This window comes from Salvia splendens, chromosome 11 (genome assembly GCF_004379255.2).
Source record: "Salvia splendens isolate huo1 chromosome 11, SspV2, whole genome shotgun sequence".
NCBI classification, from domain to species: Eukaryota; Viridiplantae; Streptophyta; class Magnoliopsida; order Lamiales; family Lamiaceae; genus Salvia; species Salvia splendens.
Window position 1 is genome coordinate 1,199,740 of NC_056042.1, and position 21,099 is coordinate 1,220,838.

Below are 21,099 nucleotides of genomic sequence, written 5' to 3' on the forward strand. Positions count from 1 at the left end.
GAAAGTTTCATAATTAAAGCTGATAAATATCCGGTCACGCATTTCGCAACGGAGACGGGCCCGATTGTACTGCATGTTCGATCTCCGACTACAGACGTGTTCCTGAACTGATCCTAACACTGTTCGATCTTATTTGTGGCTTGAATTATTGAAGCCATAGCCATTCCTTTGAAAGTATTTTGTAACTCTACATTTTAGTTATTAATTTCAAAAAATATTGTTCTTGAGATAGTTATATTTTAGGATTTGAAAATTTTTCTTGGCGGAGATCTAGTCAAAATAAAATTAGTTAACTTTTAGTCAATTATAGTATTTTGATTTAAAATATGGAGTATTATATTTTTACAGAATTTTTGACAGTCCAATTTTTGTTTGCTAACAACGTGAATTGTCGTAGTATAATACTAATTTTTGTTTTGACAGTCTAATTGTCTTTGTCGTGTAGGAACTTCCGCATGTCCTGCTAACAAATTCGATTGTAAAAATACACATATTACACCCAGATTCTTGTTTTTGTCTCGAGTGAATAATCAGATTTGTGATGAGTTAAACTATTCCTTGATACTTCAATCTCAGATGGTTTTATAGCATAGTTGGCTGTCTTGCATATGTTTGTGAATATATAACTCTTCAATCATGGTATATTTTATCCCTCTTTTAAGTTCATTAGTTTGATATCTAAGTTTCTGCTCCGGCTCTGTGCTTGTTTTTCCCTTGAACTGGTGATACATAATTCAGTCATTTTCACAGAATTGGCATGGTATTGATGATTTTTGTACTATGATCCTACAGTTTGATGTCAGAGGAAATAATTGCTGTCATCGCATGCTTATTACTTCCGGAGAGTGGTGGACAGAAGATGGAACTTTTCGCCAACACAAGATGTGGACTGTGGAGTGATTCCAGATGTCAAAGAGCCATTTGAGCGGAATGCAGATTCTCAAGGCCTTTCTGTGGCTGTTATACATAAGGTTACATTACTTGCATTCTCTCAATTAACCACATTGTCTGTTTAGTGTCATAGTGTATTCTGAGTTAAAATGTATAATAAATTTCTTGAAACAGATAAGAGAACTATCTGAGATCATTGTCTGTTACCAGTCAATCTAGGCATCTTTTTAAACTTTAGGAATGTGAATTTAATTAGCTAACGGCTTCGTTGCAAAAGGCTACTAGAGGTTTAAGACATATGTAGAAAGATTGAAAAGCTATTAGATACTAAAACATTGACTTTTATTTATACCAAGATACAGTGATTTGCATTTTGAATAATGTCTGAACAAATTTAGGAATAAATGTCTTAAAATAGGCTAGCATTGTTATGAACTTTATTCTGAGTATCCATGGTCATTTGGAAACAAATCCTTCCAACACGGCTAGATACCTCAGAAATCTTTGACAGGGTAGCTGCTTTCCATGGCAACGCCACAAACACCTCTCTTGTCAGAAGATCCACGATGCAGTTTCATATATCCTTTGTTACCCCAACCAGTTCCCCATGAGTTCTTCACTATCCAATACCCCACACCCTTATCTTTGCCATATCCCACCACCAAAACCCCATGGTTAAGCTTTTTCCCGCAGGATCCGGTGAATACTCCATCAGCGTACAGCTGAAACTCGGATGCGCTTGCATCAATGGCTACTGATATTGGCTGACGAGCCACTGCAGCTTGCATGGCCGTCTCGTTCCTTTCAGGTATTCGAACATAGCCGGTTATGCTTGCTGCTATCTTTCTTGCTATGATTGGGTTACATAGGCCCTGTCTCCCTTTATATGGGTAATCTTCGTCTGAACTTATGCCACCATTTAGCATCATGAATTCGTATGCTTTTTCCATGATTCCACCACTACAACCATGGTTATCAAGGCCAAAATTACAGTCCACAAGCTCTTGTGGGGACAATGATACCAAATTTCCAGTTTTGATCTGGTTGATTGCTTCTACTGCTCCTAGCGCCGAAAACGCCCAACAACTACCTGTAATGAAAGGTTTTCAATCCATGTTTTAGAACAGAAAATGGGCAAATTGCCAGGAAAATCACAAAGTTTGGTGAGTCAATCCCGCAACTTTAGAAACAGGCCAATTATATCACAACTTTGACATTTTTCTCAATTGTCCCATGGTGAAAAATTCAGGGCGTGCTACGTGTCTGAATATATTGATGTGACGTGTACTTGTGTAAAAATTAGGTGTATTAAATGACGTTAATTAAGTAGCCGGACGTTTTGAGTATTTTCTGTCTGCCAGATCATACATAATTTTCCCCAAATATGAATTTATGAGACAATTAAGAAAAATGTCAAAGTTATGATATAATCGGCCATTTCTGAAAGTTGCGGATTGACCAAACTTTGGTTTATTCCTGGCAATTTTCCGAGGAAAAAACAGCATGTGAAGTGTGTGTATGTTGAGATAGCTTTGTTCTAGAAACTGCATGATCATAAATAGAAGCAGTTTAAAGGCAGAAACAATAACAAAAAGAATAAAAGTTTTTGTACCACACGAGTCTTGATTCTTGATTCTTGTCACAGCACCTTTCTTCCTCCAGTCTATGCTAGATGGTATAGCATAGTTACCGACATTGTAGCTATGTTGCTGATTTTGTGGAAGCCAATGCCCTTTCCTCTTGTAACCCAAGTAGGTGGTCTGGAACTCAAAGTTTGTCATGTCTGCAAACTCATTGTCAGTTAGTTTGTAAGAAAGATTCTGTGCGTTTACAAACTCTATGAACTTAAGATTAGACTGGTAGATTCCAAATCGCATGTTCCATTCATCCTTGCTATTGTACGTTTTCCCATGTTGCTTCAGCCAGGTTTTGTATCTCTTCTCCATCACCGTTACTTCCCCCGTTGGCTTCTCTGGACGCGCATCTGTGCAAACGCACAGAACGCACACGAGCACAATGGCTAACATATTGTTTCTTGTCACAGATGAAGTGATGTTCATTTTTGAGCCAATACGAATTTCGAGGAAGTGAAGTTCGGTACGAGGTTTGGCTTCTGAACTCTTACATGATATAGGTGTTGTGAAAAGTATACGTATATTGGTGGGAATTCTGTTTGATTCATGTCTGATTTGCCCTCTTTTTCTGTTGCTGAGTGGTTTGTTGTTTCTACTTTGTGTATAGTTCATGCTTCATAATTGTTGAGTTGTGTATAAATTTCTTCATTCTATTCCGTGTTTAAATTTCATATGCTGTTAGATTATTAGTAGTACAAAATACTAATTTGATTGAACCGCTATAATTTTAGGGAAATCCCAAAAGTTGACTTTTCAGGTTAGATTATTCGTTTGACAACTAAAATATTTGAATATTGAAGGCTATTTTGCATATTATTGTCTCTGAGTGTGTTAACCTTCTCTTCTTATAAAATTAGTCTCAAGTCAATTCAATCTTGGGCAATTTCGGGACAAGTTAATCTTGAACAGTATCGATGGCCATTTTGCATCTTTGATCAGTCACCATGATTATATTTGAATGTAATTCAGTGTTAGTTTTTAGTATTCTATCGATACATAACATATCTATAAGACTATAATATTCAAATTTCTCTCCCAGGTATTTATTTGATAAGAGTGAAAGTAGTATTATTAATACCATATAGGTGAATTTGAACAAAAGATTTAAGATACATATATATATAGCCAGTGATAAGACACAGAATGTATGTCATTTATCAATCTCTACATATATTATTTTATTTTAAATAAAATTTGATCGAGTTGTCATCCATCTATACTTTTTTAGCTCTTCCTTCATTCTATTCAGTTAAGTGTACATAATGTGACTCGTTTCTATATACAACGTCTCCTAAAATTTCTGCTAGTGTTTGGTTTGATGGATCAGATAAGATTGAGACTTATGAATGTTATTTAGTTGGATTGATAGAGCAGTGAATCAGATAATATGAATGTTGTTTACTTGAATAGACCGAGTCTGATACTTAATCTCGAGATAATGTCATTTTGGATTGGTGTTTGAGCAATATATAATATGGAGAGAGAGAATTGCCCCTACATGTGGGTGTAGTTTGTAGCCAAAGTAAACATTTCACATGGGGTAGACATTATCCTTTTCTAATACCCTTCACTTTCCACAGCTCATCCATCCAAAAATACCCTCTTCCATCTTCCATTACCAACATTTTCTTCTTCTTTTCTTAATTATTAAATTAAATAATATCAGGAATCTTCCCCCAATCATTAAGAATACGCGTCTTCTTCATGGCTCAAAACTTATAACATGAAGGATAACTAGTGACATAATTGTGTAAATATTCAATTTTGTTCCATTATTTTAGCATTCTAATAAAACTTCTCCTATGTTCCCCTTTTTTGCTTTAAAATATCCCCAAAACATTTTAAGCGAAAAATGAAATTTCAGGTATTTTTCTCAATTGTCCCAAGGTTGAGACATTTTCTTATAAAACACTCAAACGATGGGTCATTATACATGTTCCACTCATTATATACTGTACTTACTAGATAGAATTAATTGTTGACAAATAAAATATAAATAAATATAACAATATCTTAATTGTTGACAAATAAAATAAAAATAAATATAACTATCTTACATTGATGTAAGAGAGAATTGAAACTATTATAATGGTCTCATGTTTCACTTTTCTTGTCAAAAATTGGTTTTACAATGAAACCTTGATGTCGCCTATTGTCGATTAAATTTAACTGGTCCAAGGTTATAAATTTAGGTTAATTCAATAGAGAATTGGTCCAATCCGATCATAAAAAAAAAGTTCAATCTCTCCAATGTCTCCTTTAAAGCTTCGGGAGAGGATGTTGACAAATAAAATTTAAAAATATAACAACACATCAGTTTATGAGAGAATGGAATATATAACTCTTATGGCCACCTTTTCTATCATTAATTGCTTTCTGGAATTATGAATTTCTATCAAAGTTTGATGGAATAAAAGACATAATTAAATTACAAAATACTATAATAAATTATTCCAATATAATGTCATTGTGGCACATGGTATATGTTCCAAAATGGAGTATATAGTATGAAATGGCAAACGTGAGGATCTCACACCTCAAGCATTAGTCTAATCAGCCATTACCTATGTCCAAAGTAGACTTCCAAGAATTGTATGCACATGATCGTGATTCCTTTTTATGACAGCCAAAGTGGTGGTGTGGTTCATTGTGCAATAAAGTTTGCACCCTAGTGGGTTTAGAATTCTCCTTCATTCTTCATTATATTGCCCACTTACTATTGCCAACCTTCAAATTGAAGATATATCTACATCTTTATATGTTTATTAAGAGCATGTGTATTTGTGTCTTGGTTCTGTTGCGTTGGATATAGGAGTAATATTTAGTATGTTTACTAAGATTATTAATATTTTTGTGTCTTGATTTTGATTGGTTGTATATACATATTTATAAGTTTACTAAGAGGATGAGTATTTGTGTCTTGTTGTTAGTGTTATTGTTTTTTTTTGTGATTAGTTAATAGCGGTTGTTGTTTTTTTGTTTGTGTCAAGATAGTTTTATATACTCATGTATTTGACATTCTTTGTTACTCCCTCCGTCCCATAATAATTGTCACTCTTTTTCATCTCGGTTCGTCCCATAATAATTGTTACACTTCATTCTTACCATAAATGGTAAGTAAGTCTCACATTCCACTAACTCACTTCACTCATATTTTATTATAAAACTAATATAAAAAATAGGTCTCACATTCCACTAACTTTTCCAAATAACAGTTCTTTGGCAATGTTCATCATTTTTAATTTTGAATGAATTAGAAAGAAAATACCAGCTGAATATGATTTATAGACAAAATTACATGATTAAAATTCGTCACCCACGATGAAGTTACCTCTTTGGTACTACAATAAGAGAGCGTCCAATTCTGTCTTTTCTTTTAAATGAGTATATTTAATTTGTTGGCATTTTTTGGGATTTCAACCAAACAAAATTAGATTAGAATCTTCAGAAGCAATACGTGGTACGAAAACCATGTTGGGGTTCACTTTAGTAACAACCTTTGATATATTACTATAATGACTTAGATTTCATATCCACCTATCGTGATTGTCCAAGATTTTGGACTAAATATATTCATTTTAGGGTAATTATTCTAAAAAAATGTTCTTTTAATAGTTGATAATCAATGGCAAATTCAATAAATGCACCGAGGATAGACGTAGTAAAAAAATCGCCGATAAATCAGGATAGAATAGAGTTGACAGAGTCAATATGACAATCGTCACTTTGAAAAGTTAGGGCAGAGCCACCGCACAACAAGAGGCTAGCAGTTGTGGCTTCAGAATCTTAATTTAATATATTTTCATCTTATATTAGACGTTAAAACAAACTTTCATCTTATTCTCATAGACTGAGACAAAGTAGTATATGATCAGTCATAATATGATAGAATAGCACTATTCTGAACAAAATTCGACTAGAGACCCAAGATTGATCCAACGGTGATGAATTTGAATGAAATGTTGATAGAAGATCGATCCAGCTGCCACCAAGAAAGGAAAGATGATGATATGAACAGAGAGAGAGAATGTTGTGAGAAAAATAAATGTGTATGAAATTAAGAAGAGTGTAATAAGGGCTGGAGGGCACAACCACAAGGGCACGTGGTTTCTGATTCCCCCTCAATTGTTTAGTTCATAAACAACTCTCACTCATACCGTTGGGATTCAACACCCCAACCCTACCCCCCTAAGCTGTTGATAGCTGTCCTAATCTTCTCCCCCATGTGACCCCACTTCTATAGACAGTAAGATATTCTTGTTTTTTGATAGGTTATTTTTAACACTTTTCTTGAAAGATTATAGAATTATTATAGGGTTGTGAATGTGATGATGATGTTTTATAATTACAAAAGCGTTTAAAATTAATTATTCATGTATTCTAGGGTTATTCAAACTTGTGGAGATGAGCTTTCTTATACTTTCTTCTTCGTCCGTAATTACTTGTCACTAGTTTCCTTTTCGCTTTATTCATCGATACTTGTCATACTTGTTTTTTTACTACTTCTGGTAATGAACTTCACATTCCTCTAAATTTGTCTGACTCACATTTTACTACAAAACCTAATATATAAAAGTATAATTCACATTTCACTAACTTTTTCCACTTATTTTCGTTTACAATTCTTAAAACTTGTGTTGGGTCAACATGTGATATTTATATGGCAGACATAGGGAGTATAAAGAGATGGTTAATAATGATTTGCTTTTATCTTACCGTGACTCGAACCTCTCACCTATTAATAGGATATAAGTAAGCATTTTACCAATTAAATTGTATGTTATCATCATGATATTAATGATCTTTTGCCTATCTTCTTTTCTTGGAATATAAAAGTGAGATACCAAATATTTTTTTCTTTCTTTTTTTGAATGTGGGATTTGGGTATATATATTGCCTTTCATGTTGACATGTTGTAGTTTGGTCTTGGCAAAAGAAAATTAGGCATAACATGGCTCAATTACCTCCCAAAGTGCCTACCATCACTTCAAATTGGGGTGATTTCTCCCCCCGTCAAAAGATGGAGGGCTTGTCCATCAACCACCCCAACAACAACCCGATCTGGCTCGACGAGTTCCTCGACTTCTCGCCGGCCCGCCGCGGGTCCCACAAGCGGTCGATGAGCGACTCGATCGCCTTCCTCGACGCCCCGATGGCGGAGGAGTGCCGCAGGTCGAACTCCTCCGCCCTCGGTGCCGACGGGTTCGAGGGGCTCGACGACGACCAGCTCATGTCGATGTTCGACGACGGCGTCGGCGGCACGGCGGGCCCCACGTCGAACCCCTCGTCCCCATCCGACGACGACCCGGCTCGACCTCGGGTCCGCCCGAAGAGCGAGCCAGAGGAGGACGCCGACGGCCTATACGCCGCCGCCGCGGATAACTCCGGCGAGAGGATTGCCGATCCAAAGCGGATCAAGAGGTAAAACTACTCATCATTTCCTCACACACAAACACACACTGCAACGTATATATATGTATAATGCATGTAATTAAAACTATGCTACTATATTTATAATTTTGAATACAATTTCAGAATATTGGCCAATCGGCAATCAGCACAAAGGTCAAGAGTGAGAAAATTGCAGTATATATCTGAGCTTGAGCGCAGCGTTACTTCACTTCAAGTAAGAATCAAACATTTATTTTTTCTTGGTTTCGATAATTTGAATATATATATTTATTGAAATGGTGAATTTAATTTAGGCTGAAGTCTCAGTGTTATCACCACGAGTAGCTTATTTGGACCACCAACGCCTCGTACTAAATGTTGACAACAGTGTTCTTAAGCAAAGAATCGCAGCTTTAGCTCAAGATAAAGTTTTTAAAGATGGTAAGTTTCCTATTTAATTAATTACTTTTTCCATACAAATTATTAGGAATTTTGAAATGTGATTTAGATCATGATATCATATCTACTACATTTTTGTGTTTCATATAAGAGCCCACAGAGTCAATTTGAGATTTTATGTTACATTTTTGCATTAGTAGTATAAATTTATGATTCCTATAGCTATAAATTTATTCAAAATAAAGTTTACTTTCATGAAATACTAACTTCTATATATACCTAATCTACACTACTTTGTACTTATGCACAGTGACGGATCGAGAATATAATTATGGATGTGGTAGAATAAAATCATTAGAAATTAAATGTAATGCTCCAATTGTAGATTGTGGAGTAGAACCCTAATTCTTTTGCTATTTTGAATCGGGTGTCTCCCTTGTGGGAAAAATCATTAAAAATTAAATGTAATTCTTCAATTGTAGTTCTTCACATGCATGTGATATTAGAACCTCAACATGGGAGAATAATCCAATCTCCTTTCTTGATCAATATTATTAATTACACAAATATAGATTTTTTAAAACACTATTGATATAAAAAGGCAGAAAGAGGTAACCCAAAATAAATCCAGTAACTCTTTAGTCTTGCTTTCTTTGCCAAGAAAAAATTCAATAACAATTTTTCTCTAGATTCCAAACTCTTGCAATAATTGGACTATTGATATGCATATTTGTTAGTGGATAGATGCCTATAATAAATGTGACAGCACAAACCCCTCTGCACTTCTATCCACCAAAATACATTTCTTGATATTAGTTGTATATAAATTTAATTAAACATACTAGTATTTTATTACACATTCATGATATTATTATACACTCACACCTATTTCAGTGGTTATTTCTTGTGATAACAATTCTAGTAATATTGAATGATTAATTGTTTATTTTCCAAAAATGTAGCTCATCAGGAAGCATTGAAGAGGGAAATTGAGAGACTGGGGCAAATATATTACCAACAAAACATGAAGAATTTGGAGAATGACACAATTCCAAATTCACCATCAAGACTTGCTGATAATGCTGAGCAAGAACAACTAGCAGTCAACTGACATATATTTATGTCACAAATTAATTAATTTCTAAGGTACTATACTAATTTCGGTCATTTTATATTTTTTTCGTTAATATATACACGTGACAAGTACTGATAAACATAAACCCAAAGTTTGAAATAATAACAATTAATTTTATCGTTGATGCAGGATTCAAGCACTACCATAAAAGAGGAGCCTTTGTGAACTGAAGAGTAATCAAGTTTACAAATAAAAAGCTCTTTATTTTTGTGGGCTTAGGGAAAATTCTCTTTTCTTGGCTTAATTATTAGGGAGAAGAGTGTTTATTGATCTAATTTCATTTTATTTTTATTTTTTTGAATTATCAGCCAATCATCAAATTTATTCTTCAGAAGCATGTCAGACTGTTGTAGATGATTAATTGGGTGTATGTATAATGTGTGTATTATATGTAATAATTTGTTATCAGATTTAGTGGTCATTGGATGTCAGATTATGGTCCCTTTTCTTTTCTTTGTTTCTGTTATTTGTAATTCCCTATGTCTGATCTGATCTGCATTATTTAAAATGTTTGTTCTGTTCAAGAAAAAGAAAAAGTAGCAATACCATTTGTAAATATTTATATTTTGACTATAATTATCAATTTGTGATCTCTTTATTAATTGCCATTTTCTACCCTTCTTGGTTGAGTAACTAATCTGTTTGTAAATTTTGAAACTTAGGTAGATTTAAGATGTGTTTACTATTTAAAATGGGTTTACTAATGATTGAAGTAATAATTTATTCTGATTTTGCCACCGTTAGAGATTATCGGATACTAATGTTGGAGAGGAGTGACTGATTATCTGACATGGTATAGTTGAATGAAATAATATACTTCCTCCGTTCCCATAATAATTGTCACTTTTTTTCATTTCGGTCCGTCCCACAATAAATGTCACACTTCATTTTTATTATAAATGGTAAGTAGGTCACACATTCCACTAGCACACTTCACTCATATTATATTATAAAATTAATATAAAAAAGTAGGTTTCACGTTCTACTAACTATTTCAACCAACTTTTCTTTATATTTTTTAAAACCCGTGCCCCCGCAATAAGAGTGACAATTATTGTGGGACGAAGGGAATACTTACCAAAACTACATGGTTTCATCAAGTCATGTCAGTTTTAATATTTGTTGAAATCTTCACCAATTGCAAAAATAATATCGAATCAATTACACATGGATTTAAAATCTGAAAAGCAAAAATTGAAATGTAAATATACAAACAAATGAAGACTTTGTTTAGTCCATTTTACTTTTTACTATTCTTAGGTGACTTTTTAGCCTGAATTTTGAAGTTCGTATGAGTCAAAATTTTCAGCCAATTGAGACAGATAATATCAAATTGATAATAATTTTCGATTAAATTCCAAACCATAACACATCTTAGAAGAAATGTTCACATTAAAGAGTTAAACCAGCAAGTAGTCCTAAACTTCTCCTAGATCAAAGGCGATGAAGAACAATCACTCAATTGGTAGAGGTTCTTCTGCAGCTTCAGCAATTTTATCATCATTCCCTTCTTCACTTTGTGGAATTGCTATATCATCTGCAGCTTCAGCCATTTCTTCGTCCACCTCCGTCACTGGAGGAGGCCCGGGAACTTCTTCCGCCACTGCAACAGCTTCCTCAGGTTCCTCCGCGGGTGGTGGAGTTTCGGCTACTTCGTGCTCTCCCTCCTCGGCTTCTGGGATTCTTTTCTTCAAAGAATACGAAGCAACGAGCTTTTTAGCTTCTCCCTCGAGACCGATCAACCTCCTATCAAAGAGATTGATCTTGTCAACAAATCCATCAAACTGGGCGCTGTATTCCTCTTCCACTTCCCTCGCTTTCTGTTCAACGAACAAGCAGTTCAGCCTGAATTCCTCTTCCCTTTTCTTGCGTTGCCTCTCCATCTCCGCAGCAGTCAACATCAGCCCCTGGGGCCCGGCGTCCTTGTAAGTCGACTCCTCAGGAAGCTGCGCCCGTTCCTTGTATTCTGCAAACGACTTCTTGACTTCCTTCAGCGCCTTCCTGTAACCGCTCAGCACGCTCCCCATTAGGTACAGCTCACGTTCGAGGCGGTTAATTTCAAAATCCTTCTTCTGCGTTTCTTCCAGTCTGACCTTGTGTAAATGTTCAATCACAGCATCCCGTTTCTGCAACTCGTTCATCAAGATCTGTTGGTTCATCCCCGACTGCTCTGCAGCCTGTTCCCGTTCCTCGTACAGCATCCGAGCTCTCTGGGCCATTTGCTGAATTTGCTCCATGCACATTCCGAAATCTGCAGGCTCGTTCATCCTCAATCTCTTGCTGCTGTCGTTGATACCGTGGTGGTAGTCGTGCTCAATCACCCTCTTGCCCGTGTTGTTGAAGAAAGCCGGCGTGGAAGCCATATGCTGCTGCACATCAGCCCTAACATCCACTGTGGATGCATTAGGAAGGTGTTGTTCGAGTGAAGTGAAGCCAATCTGGCTCGACTCGATTCCTTGAATGAAATTCCCAGTAAAGCCATCCCCATCCAGAGAATCATTGTTGAAAACATGATGAAAATCATCCCCTTCGTCCTCCCCATCCATGTCTTCTTCTTCTTCTTCCTCCCCATCCATCTCTTCTTCCTCCTCGTCTTTCCTATCCCCAAAGCCACCAAATTCCTCAGTGTTTTCGTTTTCTGCAGTACAACGCTGCAAGAAAAGCTCTCCCCGGTCGTTCTTCCCATCCAACAGCCACTGCCCCTGTTCTTGCTCTTGCTCATGCTCATGCTCATGCTCATGCTCATGCTCGTGCTCGTGCTCGTGCTCGTGCTCGTGCTCGTGCTCGTGCTCGTGCTCGTGCTCATGCTCATGCTCATGTTCGTGCTCATGCTCCTCTCCTTCCCCATTCGCATCACTTTCCTTGCATTTCTCAGCATCCATCATTTCAACCTCCTTCACTTCTTCCTCCTCCTCCTCCTCCTTTTCACTATCCTGTCCAAGCGTCAGCTTAGTGCTCGGCCCTTCCGCAACTGAATCATCCCTCCCATCTCCGACGCTCTCAACCACATCACTCTCCTTCACAGTCACCTCATCATCCCCATCCTCCACCACCATAACATCCGCAACCGATTCCCCTTCACCATTCCCGGGATCCTCCATCAAGAACACCTCCGGGCGCTGATGCTTAATCAAGTACTGCAGATGCGACGCGTAGAAACAATCCCTCAACCCACCCCCTTGCCTCAGCTCCTTCTCCACCATAAACCAAAGCATCCCCGCCCAATCCACCTTCTCCGGATGCCCATCCCTAATCGATTTCATCCAATTCATCACCTCATTCGGCATCATCCACATATCCTCGTGCAAAAGCAACGAATCCTCCACAAACCCCACAACAAACCCCACCGCATCAGCACCCCAATCCTCCCCATCCAAATCCACCTCCGCCCCTGCCGCATTCCCCTTATTATCCCTCTTCAGCCGCAACGCCCGCGCCAAATCCGCCCGATTCACCTTCACACTCCACCCATTAACGCAGCTACTCCGCGATTTAGGGTTGTAATTCGCGATCAGCTGCGCAACGAAGTCAACCCTAACAGTCCTATCGAATTCAATGTGGGCGAAATCCCACAGCCCTAGCTTCTTCAAAACCCTATCATGAACGCCGAAATCGATGATTTTGCTAGGGATAAAGGGGACGGGATTCAAATTCGACCTCAAATTCTGCAATTTTTCATTAATCACTTGCAATCTCCTAGCGTGAGTTTTCCCCTTACCTTTGGCCTTACCCTTCTTCCGCTTGAAGCCTCCTCGCCGGGCGGCGGGGGACGCGAGGGCGGCGGACACGTGGAGGTCAGCGATTGGGGGCTCAATGCGGAGATCCATTGATGAATCGGCTTCTTCTCCTTCTTCGTCGTCGTCGTCCTCTTCGCCGGCGCTGTGATCCCCAGCCGGATCGGGGACGGAAACAGCCAGATTGGCGGATTCCGGGTCGGGTAGAATTGGGGTTTCTTCGTTGGGAGGCGGGGAGCCTTCTCCGGATACGGCGTCGGATTGAAGGGGGTTTTGCTGGGGTGGGGAGGGAGAGCGATCTGACATGGCTATGGCTTCTCTCTCGCTCTCCGCCGTCTCTCCGCCGTATCGAGTGAGCTTTCGATTTTGGGGAAGAGTTGTAAGAATTTTGGTGGCTTTCTCAAACTTATTTCTATTTTGAAATTCTTGGGTTTAATATAGAAATTAAAATAATATTTAAAAATTTATATTCTGCGTCTGCGTATATTTTTCTTGGAAATTTTTTATAAATGGAAATTTACATATTTACAGCATATTACCAAACTTTGATAGTGTTGATTCGGGTTTTTCCTTGTATTTTATGTTTTGTATTGTAACAAATATGAATTTTATTAATATATGCATACAATTTAAATAAGGATGAACTACATCAAATAACCTTAACTTTTGCACTTGTTGCACCAGTGACTCTTACAAAAAAAAATAACACCAGATGGGCTTAACAAAATATACAATCACAAACGAGGTATTTTTAGTCATTTTTCGGACGAAAATATCCAAATGGATTGAAGGGCATTTTTGTCTGATCATCATGAAACCTGCAAACCTACTCTGCATACTTGCAGAGTTTTATCAAATCATTATATTTGATGCAGATTTCTCATGAGTTTTTGTGAATATTTATCACTTTCTATTCATTTGATTTCACTCAAATCAAACAGAGGTTCATCCATATTGATCAAACCAATAAATTATGAATAATGCTATTAAATGAAACCAGACAAGAATAACGACCATTTATCCGGTTGCGTATTTTCTCAGATGCCAAACACAACAGTTGAATATGGAGTAGTTGAAGCACGAAGTTTGGTTAAGTTTAGTTGAAGCATGAAATATTAAATTATAGTACTAAAATTCAATTTTTTCTGAATTGCCTCATGTATTTAAAAAAGATGCCTTTTGTAATGGTCAAATTGCGTTGGTTAATTCCACATTGTTTTGTTCATATTGAATTCATTTTTATAAAAAAAATAATAATTACATTCTACAAGAGTAGCATTATTTAATCATACATATCACACTCAATATCAAGAAAGAATATAAGAACATATCATTAGTTGAATATCACAATATTTGAAAATATATACTGTGATTTTGATTTTTGAAAAATGTATTTCACGATAAAGGAACATGGAAAAAAGGCAAGTAAATCCACACATAATATCAAAGTATGCAAAATAAATATTGAATGCAATAATAACAATACGCAAATGCAATATCTTTCTAATATCAAATAAATAATAGATTATTAGTAATAAGATTCAGCACGTCCAACAATATATCTTGGACATTTTCATAATTGTTCAACAAACTCGTTATTATAATTTATACTAATAACTAAATACATATATATTTTTTTCTCTAAATTTCGATTACAATATTGAATGATACATCTAAAAAAATAATAATATTAAAAATAAAGTAAATGGATTGGGTGAAAAAGGTAGAGCTCGTGTTGAGGATGTCGATCCCCGTAAGCCACGTGGCAGATTTATGGACGTTGATGCGAGCTGCCTACGTGGAATATCGAGAGTTTTAAAGGGAAGGACGCAGGTTTATGTTTAAGCCTTGAATTGAAAAAATAAAGGGAAAATAAATGGGTATTATATTATTTATATGAATAAATTTTAGAGAGAGAAAGAAACATGCTAGAGATATAGAGAATCAAGCAGGCTGCATGGCAGGGCAGTGTCAGCATGGAGTGTTAATTCGACGAGAATGCCCTTTAAGGGCCTCAGGGTGTTATCGTCCGAAAAAACCTCGTTTGTGATTATATATTTTGTTAGGCCCCTTTGGCGCTATTTTTTTTTGTTATGGGTCACTGGTGCAACAAGTGCAAAAGTTAGGGTCCTTTGGTGTAGTTCACTCTTTAATTAAAAATTCACAAAATAGTTTTTTAATTAATTAGAATTTGGTCATATAAAATAAGAGGCTATTTGATTGGTAAAATAATAATTGCGATGAATTTCTTATGTCTCATTAAAACAACACATTTTTTAGATATGGATTTTTATAAACTTGTAGGTAAAAGTATAAATGATTGATAAAATTAGCACATTAGATAAGTGTACAACAAAAAAAAAAACTTGTGGGCTCGTTGTTGTAGAACATGATGATCGAGAGCGAGCCCTCTCATAAATTGGCTTGCACGCAGATGTGGTCAAAACATTAGTATCTTCATCGATAATGTGATGCATGTTGTGCACTACAAACATGTACTATTAGTTTTTTTTTTTTAAATAATAAAAAAAGCGATTTTATGGGGGGAAAAAATTGCGCTGCTTGTTGGCAACCATCATTTCTTTGTTTTTTAAAAATAATCCACTCCTCTTATAAATATTTTATTTTAGATCACGCCGAGTTATTTGAGTCATCTTTTTATTGCTAAAACAAAATATTTATCCTCTCTTTTGTAACCTATTTTAAATAATTAAATATATTTTCTTAAATTGGATGAAGTCAAACAAAAAAAGTAAATAAAAAAGAATCTCTCAACTTGAGAATTATTGCGACAGTAGTATGCTTACCAGCAAAATTTCCGGTAGTTTCTTCTCGAGATTGAAAATCAATTCACACTCAACAACCTTCAAAACTGCTCAAAATCCTCTCCTTCACTTCCTTCTTCTCTCCTCACAAAACCATTGATTGATATTCGCAAATTCTCATACTCCATTCTCTCTCTCAAATGGATTCCGGTGTTTATCTCTTTTTCGCCTTATTCTCGCTCATCTGCGCGGCGGCGGCGGCCCAGGGCGGCGGCGGAGTGGCGGCGAGGGAGCTCTGGTGCGTGGCGAAGAACAATGCCGAGGACGCCGCGCTGCAATCGGCGCTGGATTGGACGTGCGGGCCGGGCGGCGCCGATTGCGGGCCTATTCAGAACGGCGGGCCCTGCTACGACGCCGCCGACCTCCAGAAAACGGCGTCGTTTGCTTTTAATGATTACTTCCTCAAGCACGGCCCGTCGGAGGAGACCTGCAATTTCGCCAACACTGCTGCAATCACCGATTTGAACCCTAGTGAGCTGTCTTTGTTGATTAAAAATTGAATCTTTACTGTTTTTGGAAGTGAAATTGGCGTTGAATTTGTGTTTTTTGATTAAATTTCAGGCCATGGTAGCTGCAAATTTCCATCCAGGTGAGTGATCTTGATGGGTCTTACTGATGTGTTAGATTTTAGAATTTAATTAAGAAAATGTTGTTTTGTGAGGTTAAAAGATTCGATTTTTCGTTTAGCTTGGGATGTTGCGAAAAGGAATACGGATCGATCGATTAAATTGGGACGGAGGGAGTATTTGTGAGTATTAGTTTGATCTAATATTGTGAAAAGAACTGAATTTGGAGCTATGAATTTGAAATGTAGGTGAAATGGTGAATCTTAGGTTTCAGTTAAGTTGGATTCTGGTTTTAGGAGTGGTGGTTTTGGAATATTTACCATTGTGTGTGTGTATATGTCCTTGCAGCTTAGCTGCGGGCAAAGGTAACTTTAGTGGGGCGGCTGCTGCAAATTCAGGTGGTGTGGATCCGAGTAGCGCTAGTTCAGTCGCTCGCTTGAGATCACTCATGAATTTTATGTTGTTTGCAATTCCACTTGTAGTATGATGATTTGAGGCCACATTTTTTGATGCAACGGCAAAAGCAAAATGCGTTTGTTGGGGCGATGTAATGATGAAAGCAACTGATGATTATTGGTTCGATGAGTTAAAGGTTGAAGCTTGGTAAATGCTAAGCTCGTTTCTCTGCTCGGATCTGTTGTTGTTGTGAAATATCGAGCTTTTTCTTGCTGCGTTTGATCATATTGGTGAAGTTGTGATTCTGTGGTGATTTTGTCTCTGTTTCTTAGTTGACTGTGTAAAGATGTTGGTGTGTTGGACGCGATCTTGAAGTAACGAACGTGGTAGATTCGAATCCCTTGCATTTTAAGAATGTCGAAAACTGCTGCTTGTATTCAGCTTCTGATGAGACGAGACTATTCTCGTTGAAAGCATCAAAATTCTCAATCCCAACCATTTTTTTCAAAATTCCCACTAATTAACAATCCTTATAAAATCCCCACACTCACTCATTTTCCTCATCATAATCACAAATCATCTTCAATGGAGGCAAAGAACATCTCTGTCTTGGAGCAAGACACAATCAAGGAGAACATCCCACCGTTTTCGACGTCTAAAAAGCCCGGCCCGAGTGAGGAAAAGGGCAAACCCGCCTTGGCGAAGAGGAAATGGAGGAGAAAGCCTTTGAGGGATGTGAATAATTTTTACAGAGAAGCCGAATTTAGGGGATTGAATTTTACAATGGCTTCCCCTGTTTTAGCCTCTGTTTTTTCGAGTAGTCGAAAACGGAAGCTTGGTGATGATGGTGAAGTGCAAAGGCCTTCTTGCTCCAAGATTTTGAGAAGAGAGTTTAGATAGATAAAATTGAGAGAGAATTAGATTAATGTGATGTGAATTCTTGTTTTTTTTATTAATAAAGTAGAATTTGTGATCAATAGAACGAAGATGAGATTCAAGAATAGGAAGATGAAATCAGGTTTAACTTTTCTTAGAAATTAGAATGTTTTAAATCAAGCAATTGTACAAAAAGAAATTATTATTTTCATTTCTTGTATTGGTACATTTTTTAATTCAGCCTATAAAGAGAGCGGCTGTAAGAAAATAGAAAACCAAGCAATAGAGTACAAAATCGATCGATGTGAGACATACTTATTGTTTATGGTAAAAGAGAAATGTGACTTTTATTATAGGACGAAATGAAATGACAAAATTTGATTCTTATTATGGGACGAAAGGAGTACTATTTTTAAACTTTCTTACCTTTAGTATATCAATTTATTTACAATTTATCTTCTATCCTTCTCTTCCTTTGGCATCTGCTCCTTGTTGAGTTTAAAGTGACTAGCCAAAGGAATGGATACAGACCTTGCATCTTCCATCTGATATTTCTTGATCACTTTGCTAATGTAATCTGCCTGGACCAGCTTCAATCCCCTCTTCCTTCTATCTCTGAGTATGTCCATGCCATGAATTCTTTTAGCATCTCCCAGATCTTTCATATCAAACTTCATCTTCAAATCATCTTTAATGACCTGAATTTCTTTCTTGCAAGATCCAGCCAACAAAATGCCATCTACATACAACAACAAATAGGCCACTATACCTTCCTCATTCTTCTTCACATAAACCTGATAGATTCAACTTCACCCACTTCCACTTTCTTCTTAAAAATCCATTTGCAGCTGATCAATTTCTGAGTTTCTGGATTTCTCACCATGATCCAGGTGCCATTCTTAAGTAGAGACTCTATTTCTTCCCTCATTGCCTTGATCCATTTATCATTTATGGGTTTCTTTGCACCTTATAACATCCTCATATGTAGCTGGCTCTGCATATATGATAGCACCTCAGCCACACACAATGCAAAAAAACTCATATCATAGTCAAAAAACCATCTTGGTTGTCTGGTATTTCTCTTTGTTCTCCCATCTGGTGGCTATTGATCATTTCCACCTTGAGTTTGCTCTGATTGTTGTGGCTGTGCTCCACCTTCTCCTCTGTCATCTGAAAACTCCAAATCTTCTTCAGATTCTGGGATATGTGACTCAAATTGACACATTTCCTATAATAAAAATAAAAATCAAGACTAATAATTTTTGACACAATACGAATTAGCACGAAACTAATGGTAACTGTCAAATCTTATTGTGTTATGTCAGTTTTGGATCGATTCGACAAGGACAAAAGAATTTCGAGTTGGGTTTAGTTGGATTTGGGTTCGGCCATCATAGGCTGCCTTTAGAATTGGGAACCCTCGACTTCACCTGAATGTGACATTACTACATTGGATTGTCATTGGCTTCTACTATTTAAAAAGGAAACAATACATAGTAATATGGAATTGTATTTGATTGAACCCCCTCACAGGATGTCGGACCGGAGTGTGAGGGCCGTCAAGGTAACTGAATTTTTGTTGCAATGCAATGGAATTGCATTTGATTGGATATCACTATTGCTTAAGCGGAATAACTATTTGAGCATGATTTTTATTCTTTTAACCACCAACCCATTATAAAGCTATGTATAGCTACTACTTGATGAGTCATATTCATATATATATATATATATATATATATATATATATATATATATATATATATATATATATATATATATATAGGGAAGTGATCAATGTCGAACCCTTTTTAAAGATCGAACTAGAGATCAAATTAGGGCCCTTCATTTTTTCAATCTTGTGGCTAGGATTAATTTATAAATAAATTAATATTTTATTCAATTAAAACTTGCTAAGGGGTATTTTAGGAAATCAATTATTAACATACATAATGTTATTCTCTTTGTCTCAATTCTCACACAATCTTCACACAATTCTCGCAATTCACGATCATAATCTTCTTTAATCTTCTTCAATCTGCCGTCCACGATCTGCGCCGATCTTCTTCAATTCACGTTCAATTCACGATCTGCCTTCATTTCACGATCACGATCTGCCTTCAATTCACGACCGCGTTCTGCTTCAATTTGGCAATATTCCGACTCTCATGGAGAATATCGACGATCTGACACTTATTTCTATACGCAGCGTGATTCTCGACGATCTGCTTCTCGTGATCGTAAATCTCTATCTTCGCCTCTCAATATTTCTCAATCGTGTTGCAATGTTTATCGAATCGTTATTCAAATCTGAATATAAAGCTTGAGAAATTTGCACAATGAAGCCTGGCGTGAAGAACTCCGATTATTTTGTGCGTGGGTAATTCCGATTTCTTTTGAAGCTTAGATATGAATTTCCATGGAGAATTCAACATCCCAGAGCATAGAGCATGGATGATATGAATGATCTAAAAAAACAGGTGACACTTTTTCTGATATAGATTCAGATTCAGATCCAAAGCTAAAAGAAGAAGAAGACAACTTATTTGAAGGTTCACGTCTTTTCCGATTAGTTGTATTGGATACATGATGTGTTTTTAATTTTGATGAAGTTTTTTAACCAATATGATGGAAAATCTCTTGTTGAACCTTGTTGATGAATATTTTTTTGATTTTTTATGTCTGCACTATACACAGATCAATAATGAAGTAACAATTCATTTGAATGAAGTAATCAATAGGTCGAATGAAGTAACAAAAACTTAACTATGTTGTATGCATAAGTTTGCGTATAGCTGTATACCTAGTTGAATGAAGTAGCAACATGTTCGAATGAAGTAATAACATGTTGGAATGAATTTAATACCGGTTAATTAGAAATGCTAATCTGAAGTGTATTGTATGCATAAGTGCGTGATGAATTGTACTTTAATGAACTAATTACCTAATAGAACGAAGCAATAACATGTATGAATGAACTTAAATTCAAGTTGAATAATCCTTTTTGTTTGTTATGAACTAATCTTCTCAATCGCTGCCAAACACAGACACACCAAACAGTGGCGGACGCAAGAATTTTACTTTGGGGGCCCAATTTACCATTAACAATTTAACAATTTTAATTTGCTCGCCTCCAATCGCTTCGCCGAAAATCAGATTGTTTGTGAAAAATTAGTAATGATGTGATTGTTTGTGATAATAAGTAATATGAGAAAAATTGGCATCGGTGCTTGTAAAATTAGTAATGATGTG

At 36.5% G+C, this 21,099-nt stretch overlaps 4 protein-coding genes across 5 annotated transcripts; 2 read left to right on the forward strand and 2 right to left on the reverse strand.

Annotated features, from left to right (window-relative positions):
• Positions 1-842: 842 nt before the first annotated feature.
• On the forward strand, positions 843-9,864 carry LOC121755588 (basic leucine zipper 61-like). The gene is made up of 7 exons (XM_042150910.1): positions 843-971; positions 2,936-2,995; positions 7,462-7,946; positions 8,061-8,151; positions 8,231-8,357; positions 9,278-9,461; positions 9,580-9,864. The coding sequence occupies exons 3-6, from the start codon at positions 7,477-7,479 to the stop codon at positions 9,424-9,426; spliced, it is 837 nt and encodes a 278-aa protein (XP_042006844.1). The 5' UTR covers positions 843-971; positions 2,936-2,995; positions 7,462-7,476; the 3' UTR covers positions 9,427-9,461; positions 9,580-9,864.
• Positions 970-7,451, reverse strand: LOC121755587 (ervatamin-B-like). The gene is made up of 2 exons (XM_042150908.1): positions 2,504-7,451; positions 970-1,981 (listed from the first exon to the last, which is right to left on the reverse strand). Exons 1-2 carry the CDS (start codon positions 3,135-3,137, stop codon positions 1,386-1,388), a joined length of 1,230 nt encoding a protein of 409 aa, XP_042006842.1. The 5' UTR covers positions 3,138-7,451; the 3' UTR covers positions 970-1,385.
• Positions 9,865-10,773: 909 nt separating the features above from the next.
• On the reverse strand, positions 10,774-13,584 carry LOC121756264 (probable serine/threonine-protein kinase kinX). The gene has a single exon (XM_042151762.1). It carries the CDS (start codon positions 13,488-13,490, stop codon positions 10,905-10,907), a length of 2,586 nt encoding a protein of 861 aa, XP_042007696.1. The 5' UTR covers positions 13,491-13,584; the 3' UTR covers positions 10,774-10,904.
• Positions 13,585-15,977: 2,393 nt separating this feature from the next.
• LOC121753780 (PLASMODESMATA CALLOSE-BINDING PROTEIN 5-like) lies at positions 15,978-18,058 on the forward strand. 2 transcript variants are annotated; one of them, XM_042149034.1, is made up of 4 exons: positions 15,978-16,480; positions 16,571-16,598; positions 16,697-16,757; positions 16,924-17,041. In XM_042149034.1, exons 1-3 carry the CDS (start codon positions 16,150-16,152, stop codon positions 16,734-16,736), a joined length of 399 nt encoding a protein of 132 aa, XP_042004968.1. In that variant the 5' UTR covers positions 15,978-16,149; the 3' UTR covers positions 16,737-16,757; positions 16,924-17,041. The 2 variants fall into 2 exon arrangements, with proteins under 2 accessions (XP_042004968.1, XP_042004967.1); XM_042149033.1 differs by lacking the exon at positions 16,697-16,757 and having other exon boundaries at positions 16,924-18,058.
• The last annotated feature ends 3,041 nt before the right edge of the window (positions 18,059-21,099 follow it).